This window comes from Kogia breviceps, chromosome 1 (assembly GCF_026419965.1).
Source record: "Kogia breviceps isolate mKogBre1 chromosome 1, mKogBre1 haplotype 1, whole genome shotgun sequence".
In the NCBI taxonomy this organism is placed as follows: Eukaryota; Metazoa; Chordata; class Mammalia; order Artiodactyla; family Physeteridae; genus Kogia; species Kogia breviceps.
In genome coordinates, this window is record NC_081310.1 from 181778492 (window position 1) to 181797924 (window position 19433).

The 19433-nt window shown below is 55.6% G+C and overlaps 1 protein-coding gene across 3 annotated transcripts in view; it reads right to left on the bottom strand.

Moving 5' to 3' along the window:
• Window positions 1-15287, bottom strand: part of RPS6KA1 (ribosomal protein S6 kinase A1) — a 36669-nt gene extending 21382 nt beyond the window's left edge. The window contains exons 1-4 of one of the 3 annotated variants that reach the window (XM_059070280.2): window positions 15162-15287; window positions 9063-9107; window positions 713-829; window positions 362-443 (exon numbers count right to left, since the gene is read on the bottom strand). In XM_059070280.2, coding sequence (XP_058926263.1) covers window positions 362-443; window positions 713-829; window positions 9063-9107; window positions 15162-15224 — 307 coding nt within the window. In that variant the 5' untranslated portion in view covers window positions 15225-15287. Of the gene's footprint in view, window positions 1-361; window positions 444-712; window positions 830-1676; window positions 1891-3617; window positions 3791-9062; window positions 9108-15161 lie in introns of those variants that run through there. The other 2 variants (XM_067014250.1, XM_059070273.2) reach the window with 2 other exon arrangements.
• Window positions 15288-19433: the final 4146 nt, after the last annotated feature.

Below are 19433 nucleotides of genomic sequence, written 5' to 3' on the forward strand. Positions count from 1 at the left end.
TCTGACTCTCCTAGCATTGCAGAGCAACTCTGCTGACAGAGCAAGGCCTCCCGCAAACACGGTGCGCTCACGCCCTGCCTCCTGCCACTCACCTTCGGCTATAGTCAGCACTTGGCTTAAGGGGAGCGGGAAGGGGTGGGGTTAATCCCCGGAAGTCTGTTCTTCTGAATGGACCCTGCTTTGCCATCAGCTGAGGTGGGGGATAAGGAGCGGCTGAGTATAGGCCTGTTTCTCTACCTTCAGACAAGGTACTCCTGGTGACAGAGCTATCTCCTCCATCAGACCCAAGGCCCTTGAGAGCTGGGCTCTCTCCAATCTGTGCCCAGCCTGGGCTCCGCATGGGGAGGTACCCCCCACTCACCTTTCAGTGTCGCCTTCTTTAGTACCTTCATGGCATACAGGTGCCCACTATCAGGCCGGGTGACCTTCCGCACCAGGAAGACCTGAGAAGGCAGCGGCGGGGAAAGCAGGGGAGGAGCTGGGCAGGGGGCCGAACACATCAGCTCCCACGCTCCAGGTCCCAGGCTGACCTCCAACTTCCCTAAGCACCAAGTTGACCTTGCGTCCCCACTGGGTACCACTGTGACCTCTCTCCTCCTCCCCTAAGACCCATCAACCCTTGCCCTCTGATCTTTTAAACTCCAAGGTGACCCTCCCGCCTGCCCTCTGACATGAACAGTGCTGCCCCTCCAGCTGTGGGCTCAGGACTCACTTTGCCAAAGGATCCCTGGCCCAGAACCTTGAGGAGCTCAAAATGGGATGGGTCGGCCTTCTCAGAGCCAGCCTTGACATGGTGCGTGATGGAGATCTCCTTGAGGACGTCCTCATCCTGATGGAGGAACAGAGCTGGTGAGCACGGCGGGCCCCGTTCAGGTCAGCATAGGGCATGTCCCCCCATCCAAGTCTACTCCCACCGGATCTCAGCAGACACGGTCCTACAGGCCCAACCAGCCAGCAACCCTGACAGGGCCTCCCAGTTCATCAATAGCAAAAGCCGGGGAGGGTCAAACCACCAAGGTGCCAGGTCAGGTGAGCTCCTATTCCTCCTGCTGCTCCAGCCTGTTCGGGCCCAGAGGGATGCCCAGGCACGGCCAGGTGGAGGCGAGCCCAGGCTCTGGCTGAGGCCCACGAACCTGCCCCAGGTCCTCCCTGTGCGGCTCCCCTCCCCCCGCTACAAAGGTTTTGGTTTTGCCACAATAGGAAGTAGGGTCTGTTCTCATACTGGGAAGGCACAACTGGGCTTTTGTTCCTGGTCAAGATGGAAGATGGGCTCTCTCTGGCTAGAAGGACAGGGCTGAGATACACAAGAACCCAAGAGTCACCTCAGACTCCCCCACCAACCAGGTAAGTGCCAGCCTGGGGTGGGTAGGAGCTAAGGCCAGAGACTCTATGCTCCACCCTCTGAAACTTCCTTCATACAAGTCTACTAGAAAGCCCTTGCCATGTCCCAGTTGTTCTAGGACCCCTCTGTTCTCCCTCCCGTCTGTCAATATGGCCATGGAGCCCTGAAGTGCCTCCTCACTTCCCTAGGAAGCAAGTCTGGGCAGGGCCCAATCACCCAGTAGGGACAGGCGTGGGCAAGGAGAGCCCAGAGCCAGCTGAGGCTAAACTGGCTTCCAAGGCACCTGCTCCAAGGGCCACAGTCAGGCCAGGCCCAGACGTCTGGGCACACTCACCGAGTCCTGCCTGGGGCCAGAGCCGGGGCCAGGGGCAGGCAGAGAAGTCTGGCTGATCCTGGGCCGCTGCTTCCTGGGCAGCCAGGGGAGCAGGGCCCAGAGCCGCAGACGGGGCAGCTTGGGATCCTGCTCCATCCGTCTGGGCTGGGCCGAGGCACCATGGCAGGAGCAGGCAGCGTCCGGGGCTGCTGCGGAGGTGGCCAGGCCCAAGGCGGATGTGCAGGGTGAAGGTGGGGGCTGGGCCCAGCCCAGGACTGCCAATCACTCAGGGCCTGTGGTTTCCCAGCTCCCTTACCACGCTCCCTTCCTCTCTCTTCACCCTCCCCATTGCCTGAGGGCTGCCCTCTGGCCCTCCTCCCCATCCTCCCTGTGGGCCTTCAAAAGGAAAGCCCCATGCCAACCCAGCTACTGAGGAGGAGATAGGTACCCAACAGGGAGAGACAGGCAACTAACATGCAGAGGCAGATAAAGAGGGACACCCAACAGGCAGAGGCAGGCATCGTACAGGTGAAGACAGATGAAGGCGGGCATCCAACAGATGGGTAGGAGAGTCCACGTGCCCAACAGGCAGGGATGGATAGGGGCATGTGCCCAACAGGCAGAGGAAGGGAGAACACACATCCAACAGGCAGAGACAGATGGGCACATGTACCCAACAAGCAGAGGCAGGAAGGGACTCATACCTAATAGGCAGAAGTGGACAGAGACTCATACCTAACACGCAGAGGCAGATGGGGACACATATCCAACAGGCAAAGATAGATGGGGACATGTACCCAACAGGCAGAGACAGATGGGGATCCAACAGGCAGAGGCAGATGGGGGCCTGCACCCAACAGGTGGAGACAGATGGGGACATGTACTCAACAGGCAGAGACAGAAGGGGACACGACCCAACAGGCGCCCAGCACGTGACATGTACCCAACAGGTAAAGACAGACACTCATGAAGTGGAGACAGAGACAGGAGCTCAACAACAGAGGCAGGTGGGCAGCAGCCAGCATCAGTGAGGACCAAAGAGACTGACAGGTACCCAGGGCACACACACAGGCAGGAAAGACACACAGACACCCCAAGGGTCAGGCTCTGGACTTAAGGGAAGACCTCCAGGTTCTTGCTGATCTGCCTGGGGGCAGGAAAGCGGTGAGGGGACATCACCTGCAAACTCCCAGCACTTGGGAGAGCAGTCTGGTATTTGTGGCAGACCCATCTCTGAGGAATTCCATTTCTCTGGGGTTTCTTCCCCATGCTATGGCCCGAGGGGCACAGGATCAAGACACTGGAGACCAAGATGGATGTCTCCTGAGTCCAAACTGATGGCTTTGACCCAAATACCCCAAAGCTGTCATCCCCCACTTCAGGAACAAGGAACTGAGGCCCACAGGACAGTGACTAATCCAGGCTCAAAGTGAACAGGTGGCAGAGCCAGCTCGAACCCAAGTTCTTCCCCTGGTTGCTGCCTGGCCTGGGGTCAGCAGACCTCAAGTACCAGGAAAGCGTGGGCAGGTAAGTCAGCCAGAGCCACGTCCTGCCTTTCCAATCCTGCCCCCTCCCTTAGTACCAGGACAGTCTGGGGACTTCCCATTCTAGATGTTGACCCTCAGAGACACAGCCCCATCTTCAGGGGACCCTGAACAGCCACAAAAGCTGCAGTCACAAAAAGCTGCAGGCCAATCAGGCCCCTGAGTGTAACCCAGTGGGTGGGACAGGCAGAAAGCCCTGCACAGAGAGGGCCTGGGGAGGGCCAAGACCACACAGCAACCTCTACCCACCCCATCCTGAGGTCTGAATCTCCACCTGTCTGTCTGCCTCTGACTGAGAACACTCCCTGGGGACACAGGCAGTCACCCGGAAACCCCAGGGGACACAGCCACCCCCAAACCCATTCCTTGCCCAGAGTCGTGACAGACCCGGCTGGAGGCAGGCCAACCCTCTGCTCACCTTTCTGGGACAGGGGAGCGAGTCTCTCTCAACTCTGGGGAAATCTGCCGGGGTCTGCATGGTGGGGCCCAAGCTGGCGGCCAGAGGGCCCAGTTACTCCCCTTACTTCTGCTTTTTTCAGCTTTCCTGGCCCAGAAGGCAGGGTCCCTGACCCCTTCCTTCTCACTTCCCCCTCTGCAGGGAGGAGGGACAGAAGATGGCTTTGGCTCCCCTGCTAAGGAGGGGACAGTGTAGACCCCAAACCCAGGGCTCCAGGGTGGGCCCAGAGAGATAGCCCTCATCTCCTCTGATCCTAAGGAAAGGAGACTAGGACGCAGATAGAAGTTACAAGGAGATGAGGCAGTGACACAGTGGGTACCCCACACCTCAAACATCCCCTGGAGAGAATGGGGGGCAGAAGTCGCCAAGGCCACCATCTCTGACTGTCCCGGTCCAGACCATGGGAAATCCTTCCCCTGTAGTGACCTTCCCATGGCTGGGCCCACCCAAAATGGCAGCCCACAGAGCAGGCACCACCCTGCCCTAAGAAGCCTGCCAGCCCGGGGCCCTGGGACGGGGGGCAAGGGGGCAGAAGGCCTTAGCATGGACCTCACAGAGGTCTGAAAGAGGAGCAGGTAGTCATGGGGCAGGGGTTGACCAGGCCCAGCCCTTTGCCACATGGCCTCACCACATCACTGACACCAGTACACCCACAGAAACTGACACACACAAATGCACACAGTCCGATCATCGGAAACCATTTCCACAGACATCCCCTATGTGGAAACGCTCCCACGTACGCCGAACTTCCCCTTCCAGTCCCCACAGGGCCTCCGATAACTGTCTGATGACGGCCTGCTGGGCGTTGTAAAAGATGCTTCCTTAGACTGAGGCCTCTCATTGTACTCCAGCTTCTTCTGGAGCGTCTGGGGTCTGGAGGCTAGGGCAGTCCTGAGAGCCCCAAAGCTCTCTGGTCCAGTGCCGGCTGGGCACCCCCAACCCTTGCATCCCTCAGAAGCAAAGGAAGACTCTCCACGGCTAGCAGGGTACAGGAAGGGGCAACAGGAAGGAAACTGTCTCAGAACTGCCTTCACTGAAGGGAATGTGCAGGGCCTGTGAGGCCACTGGTGGCAGGAGTAGGGAGGACAGCACCAGACCCCACCCCCTGGTCCCTGCCCCATTCCCCCTATAGATACTTCCTCTTCTTTACTTCCTCCCACAAGGCAGCTGGAGAGAAGCCCAGACCCGCCCCCCTCCCACCTGATCCCTGGCCCGTAGGGTCCCCACACTGGGCCTCCCTCCAGCAGCTGCAGCCCAAGCCCACCTGCTAATCTCTGGCCCTAACGGACACCAACAGCCCCTCCCCCAGCTGGCATCATCTGCAGGGCCTCCCAGGACTGCCCCCTCTGGTGGGACAGATGTCCCCAGACGCCTCTCCCAGAATGCCTCTGGGCAGGTTAGGAGGGATCTACATTTCCCAGGCATCCTTGATAGGGGAGCTGGCTTTGGGCCCGAGGCCAGGACTGGCATGGAATGACAATGAGAATTGTGTCTATTAATTGAACATTTATTGCATGAAGTCATTCTTTCCCTCAACTTTTATTGGTGTGAATTCTGCCAGGCCCTGTGTCCTAGCTCCGAGGGAAGTACTGTCATCCCATTTCAGAGAGGAGAAAACTAGACTCAGATAGAAAGTGACTTGCCCAAGGCCACATGGCCAGAAAGGGGGAGAGCTCAGGGCAAAATCAACCTGTTTATTTCCAAAGCCTACACTCTAAGCATTTCATTATCACCTTCCTTGCAAGGCCTGCCAGCCTGCCTCCCCTCTGGAAATCACTCACAGCTACTGGCCCGCTGCTCTGTCCTCAGGCCAGGAACCAGACACTAGGAGGCGCACATGTTAAGGCAGACTTGTCCCCAAAATAAATACACAATAACAAAACACAACTATCCTGGGACAGAATGCAGTCAAGGTGCTGTAGGTGCCCAGAGGCTCTAACTATCTGCCTGGGGTGAGGTCCAGGAAGACAGGGCAGTCCAGCTGGACCCTGAAGATGAACAGGAGTTGGCCAGGCAGAAAGGAGGAAAAATTTAGACACTCCGTGTAGGAAGAGACCAACGTGGAAAAGAGGCTTGAGGCCAGGAGTACAGCATGGGAAGTTAAGAATCGTCTACTCACTAGCTGAGTGTTCCCAGGCAAATCTCTTTCCCTGTCTGAGCCTCAGTTTCTTCTTCTATAAAATAGAGGTCAAAACTAGATTGTCCCACCCTCAAAAGGTTGTTTCTAGAAGCAAAATGGGCCACAGAAACAAAGGGACATGGTAAACAGAACTCCCTGGATTACATGGGCACTCTTACTGCCGCAGGGTCTCCTCTGGTCAGGCGGAAGGGACAGAGCCCAGCAGATCTCAGGTTCTGGGAAGGTGGGCTAGCCTACCCTGGCTAGTCCCAGGGAAGTTCCCCCCAACACCTGAAGCTCCCAGGGCTCCCCGAAGTCCACAGTCACATCCTGCCGGAGCTCCAGCCAGGGGGAGCATGAGGGATCCGGGAGGGATCAGGGTTTCATAAACAGGAAGAGAGGAGGGGAGGGGGGAGACGCTCAGCTCTCAAAATAGACCTGCAGGAGCTTCAAAGGGGTCCAGCTCCGGAGATAGCCAGGGGAGGGGGCCTGGGGCACCCAGTCCACCCCCAGGAAGGGAGGGAGGGTGAATGGAGCCCCAGCATGCCTGAGGGCACCAGGTGCACTCCAGGAGCTCCCACCCTAGACTGCAGTCCTCACTATGGCTGCTAAAACCCCAATCTCCCCTCCTGCCTGAAATGGATAAAATAAACAAACATTAAACACCAATATTATGCCTCAAACCCTGTTGGATTCTTCACTTTATACACATCACAGTCCCTCCTCTGGGTGGCCCTGAGGGGTGGACTCTATTCTTTTACAGAAAAGACATCTGAGCCTCAGAGGGGCAAATCACTCGCCCAAGGTTACACAGCAAACAAGAAAGAGGGGCAGGATTCTGAACTCAGAGCGCCTGCCTCCCAAGTCCCCCTCCAAGTCAGGCCTCTCCTCCACCTGGAAGGCCCACTTCTCTCTCCAGCTGCCCAAATCCTGCCTTTCGAGGCCCAGCCAAATGCCAGCTCTGCAGGGAAGGTGACTGGTGCCCCACGGCCCTCCCCAACTCTTCCTCTTCTGCCACACACAGCAGTGACTGTCCTTCTGGTCCATGCTCAGCCCTGAGTTCAGATGCCACTGGCTGGGTTCCCCGGGATGCGCTCATCTCATCATGCCCCCAAGAGACATGTAGGAAGGTGGTATATTTCACTGCCCACTCTGGGGCCTGGCGCAGAATGGAGGTCTTAGGTGCCCACAGCCCGCCCTTCCCCATCACAGCGCCCTCCACACAGCTTTCCTCTTACCACCGTTCCCCCAACACTGGGAACTCCCTGAGGGTGGGTGTTGAATTCATTTTGGGGTCCCCGGTGCTACAGCAGGGTGCACTGAAAGTCTGATGCTGCAAAAAATAAACCAGCCTGCTGCCAGCTTGTTCCACTGAACAAAGGGATGAGGTCCTGACCACAGGCTGAGCGCTCCCTGGTGTTGAGCCCAGAAGTGGGTGCTGGGGATGCTAGGAGGTTCTGGAGCAATGGAGAAGGTGAATGAGCAGGTGCCGAGGAATGATGGAACTTGGGGTCACGGGGACCCAATGCTCCTCCTCTTCAGCACTCAGTGTGTTTCCTGGACTGGGAGGAGTGTGGGTTCTCTGGTCAAGCAAGACCTGACCCTATCGCCCACCAGCTATTTGACCTTGGGCCTCAATTTTCTCATCTGTAAAATGGGGAGAGTTAACCTCCAGGGGTGTTATGAGAACCAAATGCAAAGCTCCTAATATGGCGCTTTCTCTCCCTTAACGTGGCATTCGAGGTTCTCCCTGACCCATCATGTCCAGCCACGTCTCCCTTCCCACCCCAGGATCTGCTCTAGAACAAGAAGGAGTCACAGGCTTGGGATCAAATGTAGGTTGCCCGCCTGGGTAAGTTCCTGCCCTTTCCCAACCAGCCTCTCTAGCACTGAGGTGAGAAGCTGCACTCACCACCAGCTCCCTCAAAGCTGCAAGCACTTCTGCAACTCCCAGAACCATAGCCCCAAGATCTGAACATCCTGGGTCTTCACTGGAGACCTACAGCCCCTTCATTCTGTTACTAGGCAACCAGGGGCAGCTCCTTTGTGGGAAGAGATTCTCCAGACATGGGGCTGAGATAAGCCAAGGAGCCCAGTCCACACCACTTGGACTGCTTTTGGTGGTCCAAGGTTGCCATAGTACCAAAAAAAGGAGGGGGTGGGAGCCTACTTGTGTCAGCCTGCCCTACCCCGGGTGGCTCAGCTCCCTTATCTTAGGAGGCTGAGTCAAGGCAAACATCAGGACCAGCTCTGGGTCTATCTCAAAGGTCAAGCTCATGGTCTGGTGCCCAGGCAGACCCAGGCCAGGAGGGTGTGGCCACTAACAGGCAGTGGAGCTGAGCAATACAGCAGGGCGTTCACGCTGCTGGTGCTTCACTGTGTGGCAGGCAGTGGCTACTTCATTTATCCTTCATGTCACTCCTGAGAAGTAGGTTACTATTATTCCCAATTTACAGCTGAGGAAACTTTTGAGAAGCTTCTGGTCAAATGGTGATGGTGGAGCCAGGACTCGAACTCAGGTTGGCTCTACTGCCAGAACCCACACTTTGTCCTACCTGGCGGCTTCCAAAGCCCCTCCATCGCCAGCAGCTCTGTGACCTCACAGCTCCTCGAGAATTGGAGGAGCTCAACGTGGAGATGAGAAAGCCCAGGCCCAGAGGAAACAAACGACCCACCTAAGATCACACAACTGTCACCCAGCCCTGGCACTTCTGTCGACACACAAAACCAGCAACAGGAGCTGAGGGGCTGAAGGGAGGAGCCCAGGGGAAGCAGAGAGAGCAGAGGAGAGGGAGCCAGCCTGGGGCTGGGAGGTGGGATCCCTGAGAAACGGCCTGTGTGCCACATGCCAGGCACTGGGCCCTGGTTAGATTTGAGGCCACCAGGTTCCCTCCAGCGCCAGGTGCCCAGATGATTCCAGGCCCACGTCAGGCCCAGCAGACCTGAGCCTCTCTCAGCACCCCTTCACCCTCTCAATACAGTCGGCCAAGCTGCCACGAGTAAATAAACTGAGGAAGTGTCCTGGTCTGGGTGACGGGTAACCAGAGTTCTAGCCTGGATTCTGACCCTGGCTGGGCCACAGTGAGAAATAGGAAGGTTGGAGCAAGTAATCCTGACACACAGGGTTGCCTCGAGGATTAGGTGGGACCAGAGAAGGAAGGCTGAGCTGGGCCAAAGGGCCTCACACCCGGGGGGGACGAGGGCAGGTCTCCCTCCTCTTCCACTCCATGCAAACGGTCCTCCCACCCCTGACAGTCCCTAGCTCTGGTGCTAGCCCTGGTCCTTACCTTGGACGGCTGAAGTCCAGCTTCTTCCCCTGAGGCTTGTCCATTCTGGAAAAGAGAAGGGAGACGAGAGAACACTGTCAAAACTTACCAGAGTGGCACAAAGCAAAGGTAGACCCCATGGGGTGCCCCCACCCTTGGCTGCTCCCAGGAGCTAGGGGGCCATGGAGGTGAGGACGGGAGTTCTGGCTGTGTCCTCTCGACCTCCACTCTCACAGGGAGGGCACAGGCATCAAGGCTCCTGCAACAGCCCCTCACAACTCAGGCAGACCATTTCCCGGCATCTCTCCCTCCGGCTCTCTGCCTGGCAAATACCTCATCTTTGAAGGCTCAGCTCAAATGTCACCTTCTCCCAGTGAGAAGGAAAGGACTCCCAGCTCTGCCACAGACAAATTGTGCATGCCAACTAACCAACTCAAGAGGTCTCAGTTTCCTGATCTGTAGCAGGAGGGTATTTACCTCACCTCCCAAGGCTGATGCAAGGGTTGAAGGAAACCAAGTCTGGAAGAGTGTCCAGCCCAGTGATGGTGGCTACCCTGGCCCTGCCTGCTCTGGGACCCCTCCCTATCCTTGCAGAATCACTGCTGCTCCACTACGGTCCTGTGATCCGTCATTTTACCACTTATCACAACGCAGGGACTATTTACACATGGGCCTGCTCCTCCTAAAAAACGGGGAGCCCTGGGAGGGCAGAGATTAGGGCTTGGTGCTAACAGCTTTTCTCTTCTGAGCCCCTGCCACGTGCCCGGCACTGGGCTCAGTGCCTCACACCTGTGGCACCATTAAACCCTCCTGACCTGCGAGGCAGGCCCTGGTCCCACTTGGCAAAGGAAGAAACTGAGGCGCAGAGGGGCCTAGTGATGGCACATAAGGTTACACCGCTGGTAAGTGGGGATTCAAAATCCGGTCTCTGACACCAGGAGGTGCTCAAAAGAGGACTGAGGAAAAGCAGCCCACTGCCCAGCTAGGGGAACTACCTGCAGAGAGGCAGGCACTGGAGCCCGCCCCTGGGCAGTCCTCCAGCCCCCAGACCTCAACCTCAGGTGGGTGCTACTCACCCTGGGGTACACCATCCCTTTCCTGTGTGATATGAGGTGAGTGACCTACCCCATCTGGGCCTTGAGAAGCTGAAAGAAGCTGTCCCCACCCCTCCTGCACAGCGAGAGGGTGGGGAGGCCAGGAAGACCCAGGACTTTGGAGCCAGGGGCCGGGTCCACAGGGCAGCTGCGGCTTTGCTCGGCAGCAGAAGGCATAGCTGTGCTCTGCCCATTACATAATCTCCCTGTCCCTGGAACAGCCCTCCCCTTGTTGCTCCCAGGACATCCTGCCCCCTGAGCCCCTTTAATGCCCCTAATCCTCCCCAGGGGCCAGTGTTCTACAGGCCCCACCACGCACACATACACATACCCGTCATCTGTCAGAAGCCTGGGGAGAAGGACCAGGTCAACCAGGGCTGGGGGGAGGGGGAGGCACGGTGCATTTGTAGATGGAGTTCCACTTCACCCAGCATTCTAGACTCTTGACATAATTCCCCCAGATGGTAACAACGGCCTATACACCAGCCTCCCCTATTCCAAATCCTCACCCTTCCTAAAACTTAACTGTAATCGTTACACTTGAGTGATCGGCTCCCTTGGTCACTCACTCACTCCTTACTGAGAACCTTCTATGTACCAGGCCCCAAACCCTTCCATGGCTTCCCACTGCCTGCAGGATAAAGTCCCAGCTCCTTAGCATGGCATTCAAAGCCGCCATCACCAACTGCCCAACATAGGTGATTAATGTGGGTTCTGGAACCTGACCTTGTGGGTTCAAATTCTGGTTTCTACCACCTGCATGACCCTGAGGTTACTTCATTTCTCAAGGCTTCAGTTTCCTCATCTGTGAAATGGGGATACAAGTAATGTGCCTCATTGGGTGGCTGTAAGGAGCAAGCAAAATAGTGTCTGTAAAATACATGTACCTGGCACGTAACTGGTCCACAAACAATCCCCATTATTACTATCAGGCCCTTTTATGGAGCTAAACTGAACAACCTGAGACCCTGAACAGACCAGCTTGTTTCACATCCCCACGCATTTACACAGTGGCTCCTCCTACCAAGAAAACCTTTCTTGCCTGGTCGCTTTGGCAAACCCCTGGTCTTCTTTCAGGACTCAATTCTAATGTAATCTCCTCTGTCCACACAGTCTCAAGTCCTTTCCTCCCTCCTCTGGGCCTCACAGCACCGAGCAAACTGCAGATTAACTCAGGGAGGAGCCATGACTTGTCCAGCATCATCTCTTTGGCACCCAGATCAGGGTCCAGCATGTAGCCTGTCAAATGAAAGCTCAACCCAGCAAAGAGAGCAAGGAGGCCAGAGCAAGTTTTTTTTGTTTTGTTTTGTTTTTTTGCCACGCCATGCGGCATGCAGTATCTTAGTTCCCTGACCAGAGATCAAACCCATGCCCCCTGCAGTGGAAGTGCAGAGTCCTAACCACTGGACCGCCAGGGAATTCCCCAGAGAAAGTTCTACTACTCCCATTTTTCAGACGAGGTTCAGAGAGTTGAGGGACTTAACTGTGGTCCCTAAGACATGGGGCCATGACCCAGAGTCATGTGGCTGCAAGCCTGAATCCCTGATGAGGGAGGGGAGGAGGTGGTGGGTGTACCCAGAGGTGTGCGCTTACAGAGCAGTATCTTGGAGGATTCAGGGGGCTCCACAGGCCTTATTTGGTTGCCTCCAGTCCAGGGGTCTGTGGCTTGGATGCCATCCTCATGGAACCCCATACCTGTAAGAGCTGTTGCACAAGGTCTCTAGAGGGGAATGGGCAGCCCCGGAGAAAGGACTGGAAGTGCAAAGAGGACCACAGGTGAGCGTCCCCCCTTAGAGCCAGGGTCCTGGGAAGACAGGGCTCATTTGCCCCTCTGGCCTGACTGCTGCACAGATGGTGAAAAGAACACAGGTCTGCAGCCACAAAGACACAGCCACTAATGCTAGCTCTGCCAGCCTCTCACTCTGACCTTGTGTCTGTCACATTACTTCTCTGAGCCTCGGTTTCCTCATCTGTACTACGAGGGCAGGGTCATCTTGTTCACAGCTGTACCCTGCTGCTTGGATTAGTACTTGTCACATGATAAGTGCTCAATAAATATTTGCTGAATGAATGAATGAATGAACGAAAGAGGACAATGATACTGACCTTACAGAATACTGAATGAAAGACGCTGTCTAAAAAGTCTGGTACAGGAAAGGACTTTTGGCCTCTTGGAGGATGGAGACCCACTCTCCTCCCTCTTCCTCAGAGAGCACTACTCATGGCCTCCAGACCACTGTGCCCCCTCCCCAGAGGTCAGAGATGGGTTTCACCAAGCATCCTTCCTTCCCATCCAACCAGCTCTGTCTTGGGAAGAGGGGCCAGGGCAGCGTCTGGAGAGGCCGGGCAGCAGATGGACAAAGACAGCACGTGCCCCACAGGCAGGAAGCAGCCCCAGGAGTTGGGTTCAGAGCCCAGCACTGGCAGCCCTGCGCGCTGCTGGAAGCTGAGGGCCAGGTGCCAGGGACGGCTGGTACTATCAGCCCTCAGCAAAGGCTGGACAGGAGAGTCTGCCAATATCCGGAGCCTCTCTTGGAGTACCTTCCACCTGGGCCAGTTCGATCCCAGCTCTTTCCTGTCCTTAAGCCTCCCCCAACTAGGCTGGAGACAACAAGAGATGTGGGTTCCAATTCTGACTCTGACATTAATTCACAGTCCAGTTCTCCTCTCTGAGTTCAGCTGTTCCATATGAAAATGGGGGTAATAATCCCTACCTTGAGAAGTTGTTTTATTTTAATAAGGTGACAGCGGTGAAGTGGGGTGGGTGGCACATAATGAAGCTCTGTACACGGCGAGGCTGGGCCTGGGGTCAAGGTTACAGCTTTCAGCAAGGCCAGGGAAGGCCCAGGCAGAATCATCAACCACACTTCCAATGGGTTTACTCCACCTGGGCCACACCCCAGACAAGGCCCTGCCTCCCAGCAGCCCATTTGCAGCAGCGTCATGGGGAGGGCAGGGCAGTCCAGATCCCAGGCCTCTGCCAAATGCCCCCACCAGCCCCTCTGCCTGCCTCCTTCCTGGCCAGGAGCCAGCGGCAGCGCCTTTACCTGCAGGTCAGGCTGCTGTATCACTTACATGTCACCTGGGCTAAGAACAGCGAGGCCCTGTTCTCCAGTGAAAACAGCCCAACCCGCGCCCTGGCTGCCCCATGGCTCCTGTTACCCAAACAATAACACCCAGTCGCCTGGCACCTCCATGGAGTGGGGAGGAGGAAAATGGGCAGTGGTACTCGGGACTCTGTACCCTCTCAGGCCCAGAAAGCAGAGGCCAGAACCCAGCCCTGGCCATTGGAGAAACAGAGGCCCAGAGAGGCTAAAGACTGATTGGGGGTCACACAGTGTTTCCAAGGTGAAGCTCCTAGAGAAATCACAGCCCCCCTAATCCTAGGAAATAAGCCAGTCTCTTCCTCTCAGAGTTCAGCTGCAGCAGTACTAAAACTGAGTTGAGCTTCCTGTTTAAACCTGGCCCCTGCTCCAGGATTCCCCAAAGAGAAACAGGAAGTAGTGCCCTGGACTGGGAATTGAGGTCCTGGGTGTCTTTCTTCCTTACTAGTATAACCCATGGTAAGTCCTTCGATTAAGTCTCTCCCTGGCCCCTCCCAGTCCGCCTTCCTCTAGGGAGGCCTAGGTCTCAAGGGTATGCCAAGGCAGAAGAATCCACCTCTGAGCACCTCCCCAACCCCCTGTGCCCCAGTCCTTGGGAAGTGGGCTGCGGTGGATAGGGGCTGCAGAGGGCAGTGTTCCTCACCTCAGAGGGTGAGTCAGGGAGAGAACTTCTGAACTGAGCAGGGCCTGTAAAAACCCCATGGCAGGGATCCCAAAGCAATTTACTCCAAATTGCGCCTTCAGGTTGGCTACCTAATCCTGCCATGCACCCACCCTCCAATAGCCAGTGTCAGCCATGATCATCCCTTTAAAGCGGCAGCACACCCTGGGTTCTGGGGACCAGGGATACTCACTCTGATCTCAACCTGTGGCCCTGAGAGGCAGGGCACTTGGTGGTTGCCCCAGTTAAGAGAGGGCAGAGGAGGGGATCTAAGCAGGGGCTCTGAGCCCAAGCCAGAAGAGAATCACCTTGGCTCCCAGGCTCACTGAGGTTTCCCTACCCTCCCTACATATCCCCACATCCACTCTGGAAAGGCAGTTATCACCTACCTCCTTCCCAGAATGAGGCTGAGGGAAAAGTTTTTTTTCTCCATCTGCTGGCAGATGGGCTTGACCTTGACCCTGGGGGTCAAAGGGCACAGGAAGAGCTGGCCTTCTGCAAGCTTAGGGCCTAGCACCATAGAATCCTCAGGGGGCAGGAGGTGCTTCTGGGAGAGGCTAGGCAGGCAGAGGCCAAACTCCCCAGGGGCCCAGTCCTTCCTATGGGAGGGGGCAGGAACCAATGTCCTCCTCATACCCAGGAATAATTTTCACAACGTCTAAGGGCTTTTCCCCATTTTCTTCTCTCCAGCCTGGAGCAGGTGACACAGGTGTCCTCTGACCCTAGGCTGGAGCAAAGAAGACCAAGAGTTTCAGCCCCAGACGGGCGGTGTCACCCCAAATTCCACAACTGCTAGGGTCAAGAGGGACAATCCTTCTAGGGTCAGCAGCCGAGAAGCGGGAGCTCTTGGGGTAGGGCGCTGGGAGACATCAAGGAGAAGTGGGGGGCCCCATGATCCTTGTCTCTTGTAGAATCCGAGACATCTGACACCCCAGCCCTGGCCGTCTGCCCTAACGAAGGAAACTCCGACAGCTCCCGGTACAGGTCCTAGGTGTGTGGGGTGAGGCGGGGGTCAGATCTCAGCGCACCACGGGATCCCCTCTCCGGGCTAAGGGGTTTCTCGGCGCTGTGGCGGAACTGTCCCTCGCGCACACACACCCGGGGCAGAAGGGGGTGGAGCCGGAGAGGGGGCAAGAGATCGGAGGGCACTCGCGTCCTCGCGGGCGCCCGCCAGGCTACAGAGGCGCCGCGGGCCGCCCCGCCCCTGTGGGGACTCGGGCTAGCCGGCAGCCAGCGCCCGTCCCCCGCCCAGCTCACTCACCTCCGGGTCCAGCGGCACCAGCTCCATGAGCGGCCAGGGCTCCTTGAGCTGGGCGAGCGGCATCGCGCCGCCGCTGGGCGGCCCGCGCTCCACCGGCGGCCCGGGCCGCCTCGCCTCCCGGGTCCCGAGGTCCCCGGCTCCGCGTCCCCGCGCCCCCTCGTCCCCGCGACCCCTAGCCCCCTCGCCCCCGCCGAGACCCTCTCGCTCTAGCTGGGCCGTCCGCGCCGCCGCCGCCGCCGCGGCACTCGCACTTCGGCTCCCTCCGTCACCCGGCGCCGCCGCGCCCATTGGCTACCTGCGCGAAGGGCGGGGCCAACGAAGCCCCGCCCCGGCTCCCGCGGCGCGGCATTCCCAGCACGGACCCCCAGCCCCCGCCGCGAAGAGTGCGGGCCCCGCCTTCACCGCGAGCCCTGGGCCCGCGCTCTGCTCAGCCCAGAAGAGGCCCTCCTGGCTCCTCCCTCCCAAACCTGGTCCCCTGAGGGGACCACGCCAGGGCCATCCATCTCCCCCACTCAACTCGTTTGGAATAGCTCCCCAGATGTTCCTTCTCCCCCCACACACACACACTGAATGTCCTGGGCCTGACCCAGGCAAAGGCTAGAAAGGAACCTGGGCCCTACTCCCCCCATTACAAGGCCCTAGGACCCCCCCAACCCCGCCCCGGAAGGCGACACTGGGATCTCCTGCGCCCCGGCTCCAGGTAGGGTACAAGTCTTTCGCCACCGTCAGGACCCACAGTGCCTCCAAAGTGATGTCTTAATACGCATGTTTTGCTCTTTTCAAGCCGTCTCCCCCGAATCTCTCCCAACTGCAGGCCCAGCTCTGGGCTCATTTGGACTTGTGCCCCCTCTGAGGAGAGCAGGGACCAGGTTCCCAGGATTGACCGACACTTGGGTTGCACTTGGAGTGCAGGGAGGCCAGGGAGAGAGATTTCCCCTGGAGAGATTCATCCTCCGTCTAAAGAGGTGTTAGGGGTTCAGGTATGATGAGATTTATTCACACGTGGGGGAGTGGAGAGATGGGCTTGCGGGTTCCATGGGTGGGGAAGAATGTCCATTTGCAAAGCTGTTCTAAAGCAGGATTGTTTATCAGAAGCCTTCTTCCAGTCAGGCTTCACCAATATATGATCTCCTTGGATCCTCACCACCACCTAGTTTACACATCATAAAACAGCCTCAGAAAGATGAGGTGACTTACCCAAGGTTACACAGCAGATGTGGAACAGATTAGGACTTTAAAATATCAAAGTCAATGAAGATTCCTCCTAAATCCAGATGCTCCTGTTATTCCATCACTTTCCAAGGGTAGCACCTCAGCTGTTAAAGTGAATTGAGTTTTGAGTGGAAAAGACTTTGGAACCGAACAAATCTGGATTTGAATCCTAGCTCTGCCACCTCCTTAACATTGGAAAACTCATTTCATGTCTCTAAACCTGTTTCCTTATCTGTGAAAGGGGAATTATTAATATAATTCCAATCTTTCAGGTATATCCTGAGGACTAGATTTAATTCAATAAATATTTATGGCTATATATTACAAACCAGGCCCTCTTCTTGAGCATGCATTATAAACCAGCCCTTTTCCTCGTTCCTGTGGATATAGCAATGAACAAAAGAAAGTCCCTGTTCTCATGGAGTTTACATTCAGTCTGGTGTGATTAGATAAATTATCAGAGCTAACATTAACATAGCACTTACTGTGGACCAGGCACTATTCTAAGCACTTTACCTGTAAACTCATTTAATCCTCACAACAACCTTATGAGGTAGGTGCTGTTATTATGTCCAGTGTATAGATGAGGAAACCAAGGACAGAGAAGTTAAGCGTTTCATTTTCTGGGTCCCTCCAAGGTCACACAGCTGGAAAATGGCAGAGCTGAAAGACAACCCTGGTAGTCTAGGCCCAGTGTTCACTCCTTTTTTTTTTTTTTTGGCTGCATTGGGTCTTCATTGCTGCGCACAGGCTTTCTCTAGTTGTGGCGAGTGGGAGCTACTCTTCATTGCGGTGTTCCAGCTTCTCATTGCGGTGGCTTCTCTTGTGGAGCATGGGCTCTACGTGTGCCGGCTTCAGTACTTGCAGCACACAGGCTCAGTAGTTGTGGTGTGCGGGCTTCAGTAGTTGTGGCATGTGGGCTCAGTAGTTGTGGCTCACGGGCTCAAGAGCGCAGGTTCAGTAGTTGTGGCGCATAGGCTTAGTTGCTCCGCGGCATGTGGTTACTCCATGGCATGTGAGATCTTCCCAGGCCAGGGATCGAACCTGTGTCCCCTGCACTGGCAGGTGGCTTCTTAACCAGTGCACCACCAGGGGAGTCCCTAGAGTTCATTCTTTTGTTCACTCACTCTATTACCTCCTTAGTGAGGGCTAAACTGGAGGCAACCTGGGCCAAAGTTGGTAGCTGTTATTGACATCAGTGTTAGTATCAGTTGCCTGGAGCCAGTTTCCGATGCCCCAACCCCTGCTGCTCAGGGCTTGCTGTAATGTTTAGACCAAAAATTAGATGAAAAAATGGTTGTTGTTTATCTGAATTCAAATTTAACTGGGTGTCCTGTTGATTTGCTAAATCTAGTCGTCCTACTCAGGGCTCAGAACAGATTGCACACAGGTGCCAAATATCTGGCTGCAAGCCGGTTTAAGTTAAACTTGGGAAGAGACATTGAGATCTAGAGAATTAGGGCAAAGGACTGCTGGGTGAGGAAAATGAGGTGGATGGGTGGGAGGGGCATGGGTGAGGGGAAAACTGGAGTGATTCTACCTTCAATCTGCCCCCTTCCCGGGGCTCCTGGTCTCTTCCTTCCCCTTCTTACAGGAAAGGATTCCATATCAAGTGCATCATCTCAATGTAAGGACCCAGTAGTGACTGTGCTTTCCTATGAATGTTTCACTTCCTGTGTCCTCTCTCCCAAGAGTATTGGGTTATGAGTGGGTTATGCTGGAAAAGCGGGGTGCCCAGAGGACACCTGGGCCCTGCCTGGGAGCTTGGGCAGGTCAGCTTGCCCATCATTGTTGAAGGGATGTTGCAGTCACTCAGCATATAGAGACCGATCCATAGCCTACAATGTGCTGATCCTGCTGTGGCCTCAGCTCACAGTTTTCTCTGTTTCTCTCTAGGCTGCAGCCACACTGACTTTCCTTCAGTTCTACTGCCCCAGGGCCTTGCTCCTTGCTCTTGAAACTGTCTGTCTTCCTCAAGCCAGTTTATCTCCACAATCACTTCCTCCAGAACATCTTCCCTTACCTGCCTGTTATATACACTCATGGCAATGGATACTTCTCCTTAGTGCTCCTCAAGGTGTACTTTTACATTTGTTTTTGTGATTACCTGATTAACATTTAGCTCTCCAATTAGACAGGAAGCTGTGAGAGGGCAGTAATCGGGTCTTCTTGGCTCTTCATTGTCTTCCTGGCACCTGACACACTGCCTGGCACACAGTAGATGCTCAAAGAGGCTAAGTGACATGTACATCATCATCTTGCTACAGTACAGTAAATCTAGGACTCTGACCCAGGCAATCTATCCTCGTGCTCTGAAATGCTACACTCGGAGTCGTGGATAAATGATAGCTATTATTATTATTCATAATGGGGTGAAAACAGGCTGTTCTGGGCAGTCACTTGAGGTGTTTGTTAAGTGAATGACTCATAAGTGTGAAAGGGCTCTGCTGGACACAGTGAGGTTCTTATTCTGTACCTTGTGGAAGAGGTTATTCTGGCGTGAAGCAGGGGGGCTGAGCTGACAGGCTGGGCGCTGGGTTTTAGGTCCTTCTACCGCAACCTGGGCATGTGCTTGCTATAATGTTCAAGAGCACAGGTTCTGGATGGGCCCTGCCCCCCAGGAAGAGAGTCTGTCATTATTCTTTCTTGGCCATTCAGTAGAGGAGGGTCTTGGCACATGTGTCTCCTGGCAGCAGGTGGAACAGCATGAGGGGAACAATCATAATGGTAGTTCCCTTTAACAAGTGATTACAGAATGCCAGAACTTGGCTCAGCATTTAAATAATAATCATCATCAACTATGACAGCTGATTGAGAGAGAACTATGTGACCTGCCTGGCACTGCGAGTGTTTTAGAGGCAAGAGCTCATCCAGTCACCCCAACACCACCATGAGACAGAAATTATTGTCCCCATTTTCCAGATGAGAAAACGGAGGCTCAGGAGTGATGAGACTGCCCATGGTCCAACAGCTAGCAAGTATTACAGCTAGGTTGGGAACCGAATTCTCTCAGACTCAAAATCCAGTGCTCTTACTCACTTCACTATACTGTCAGCCCAG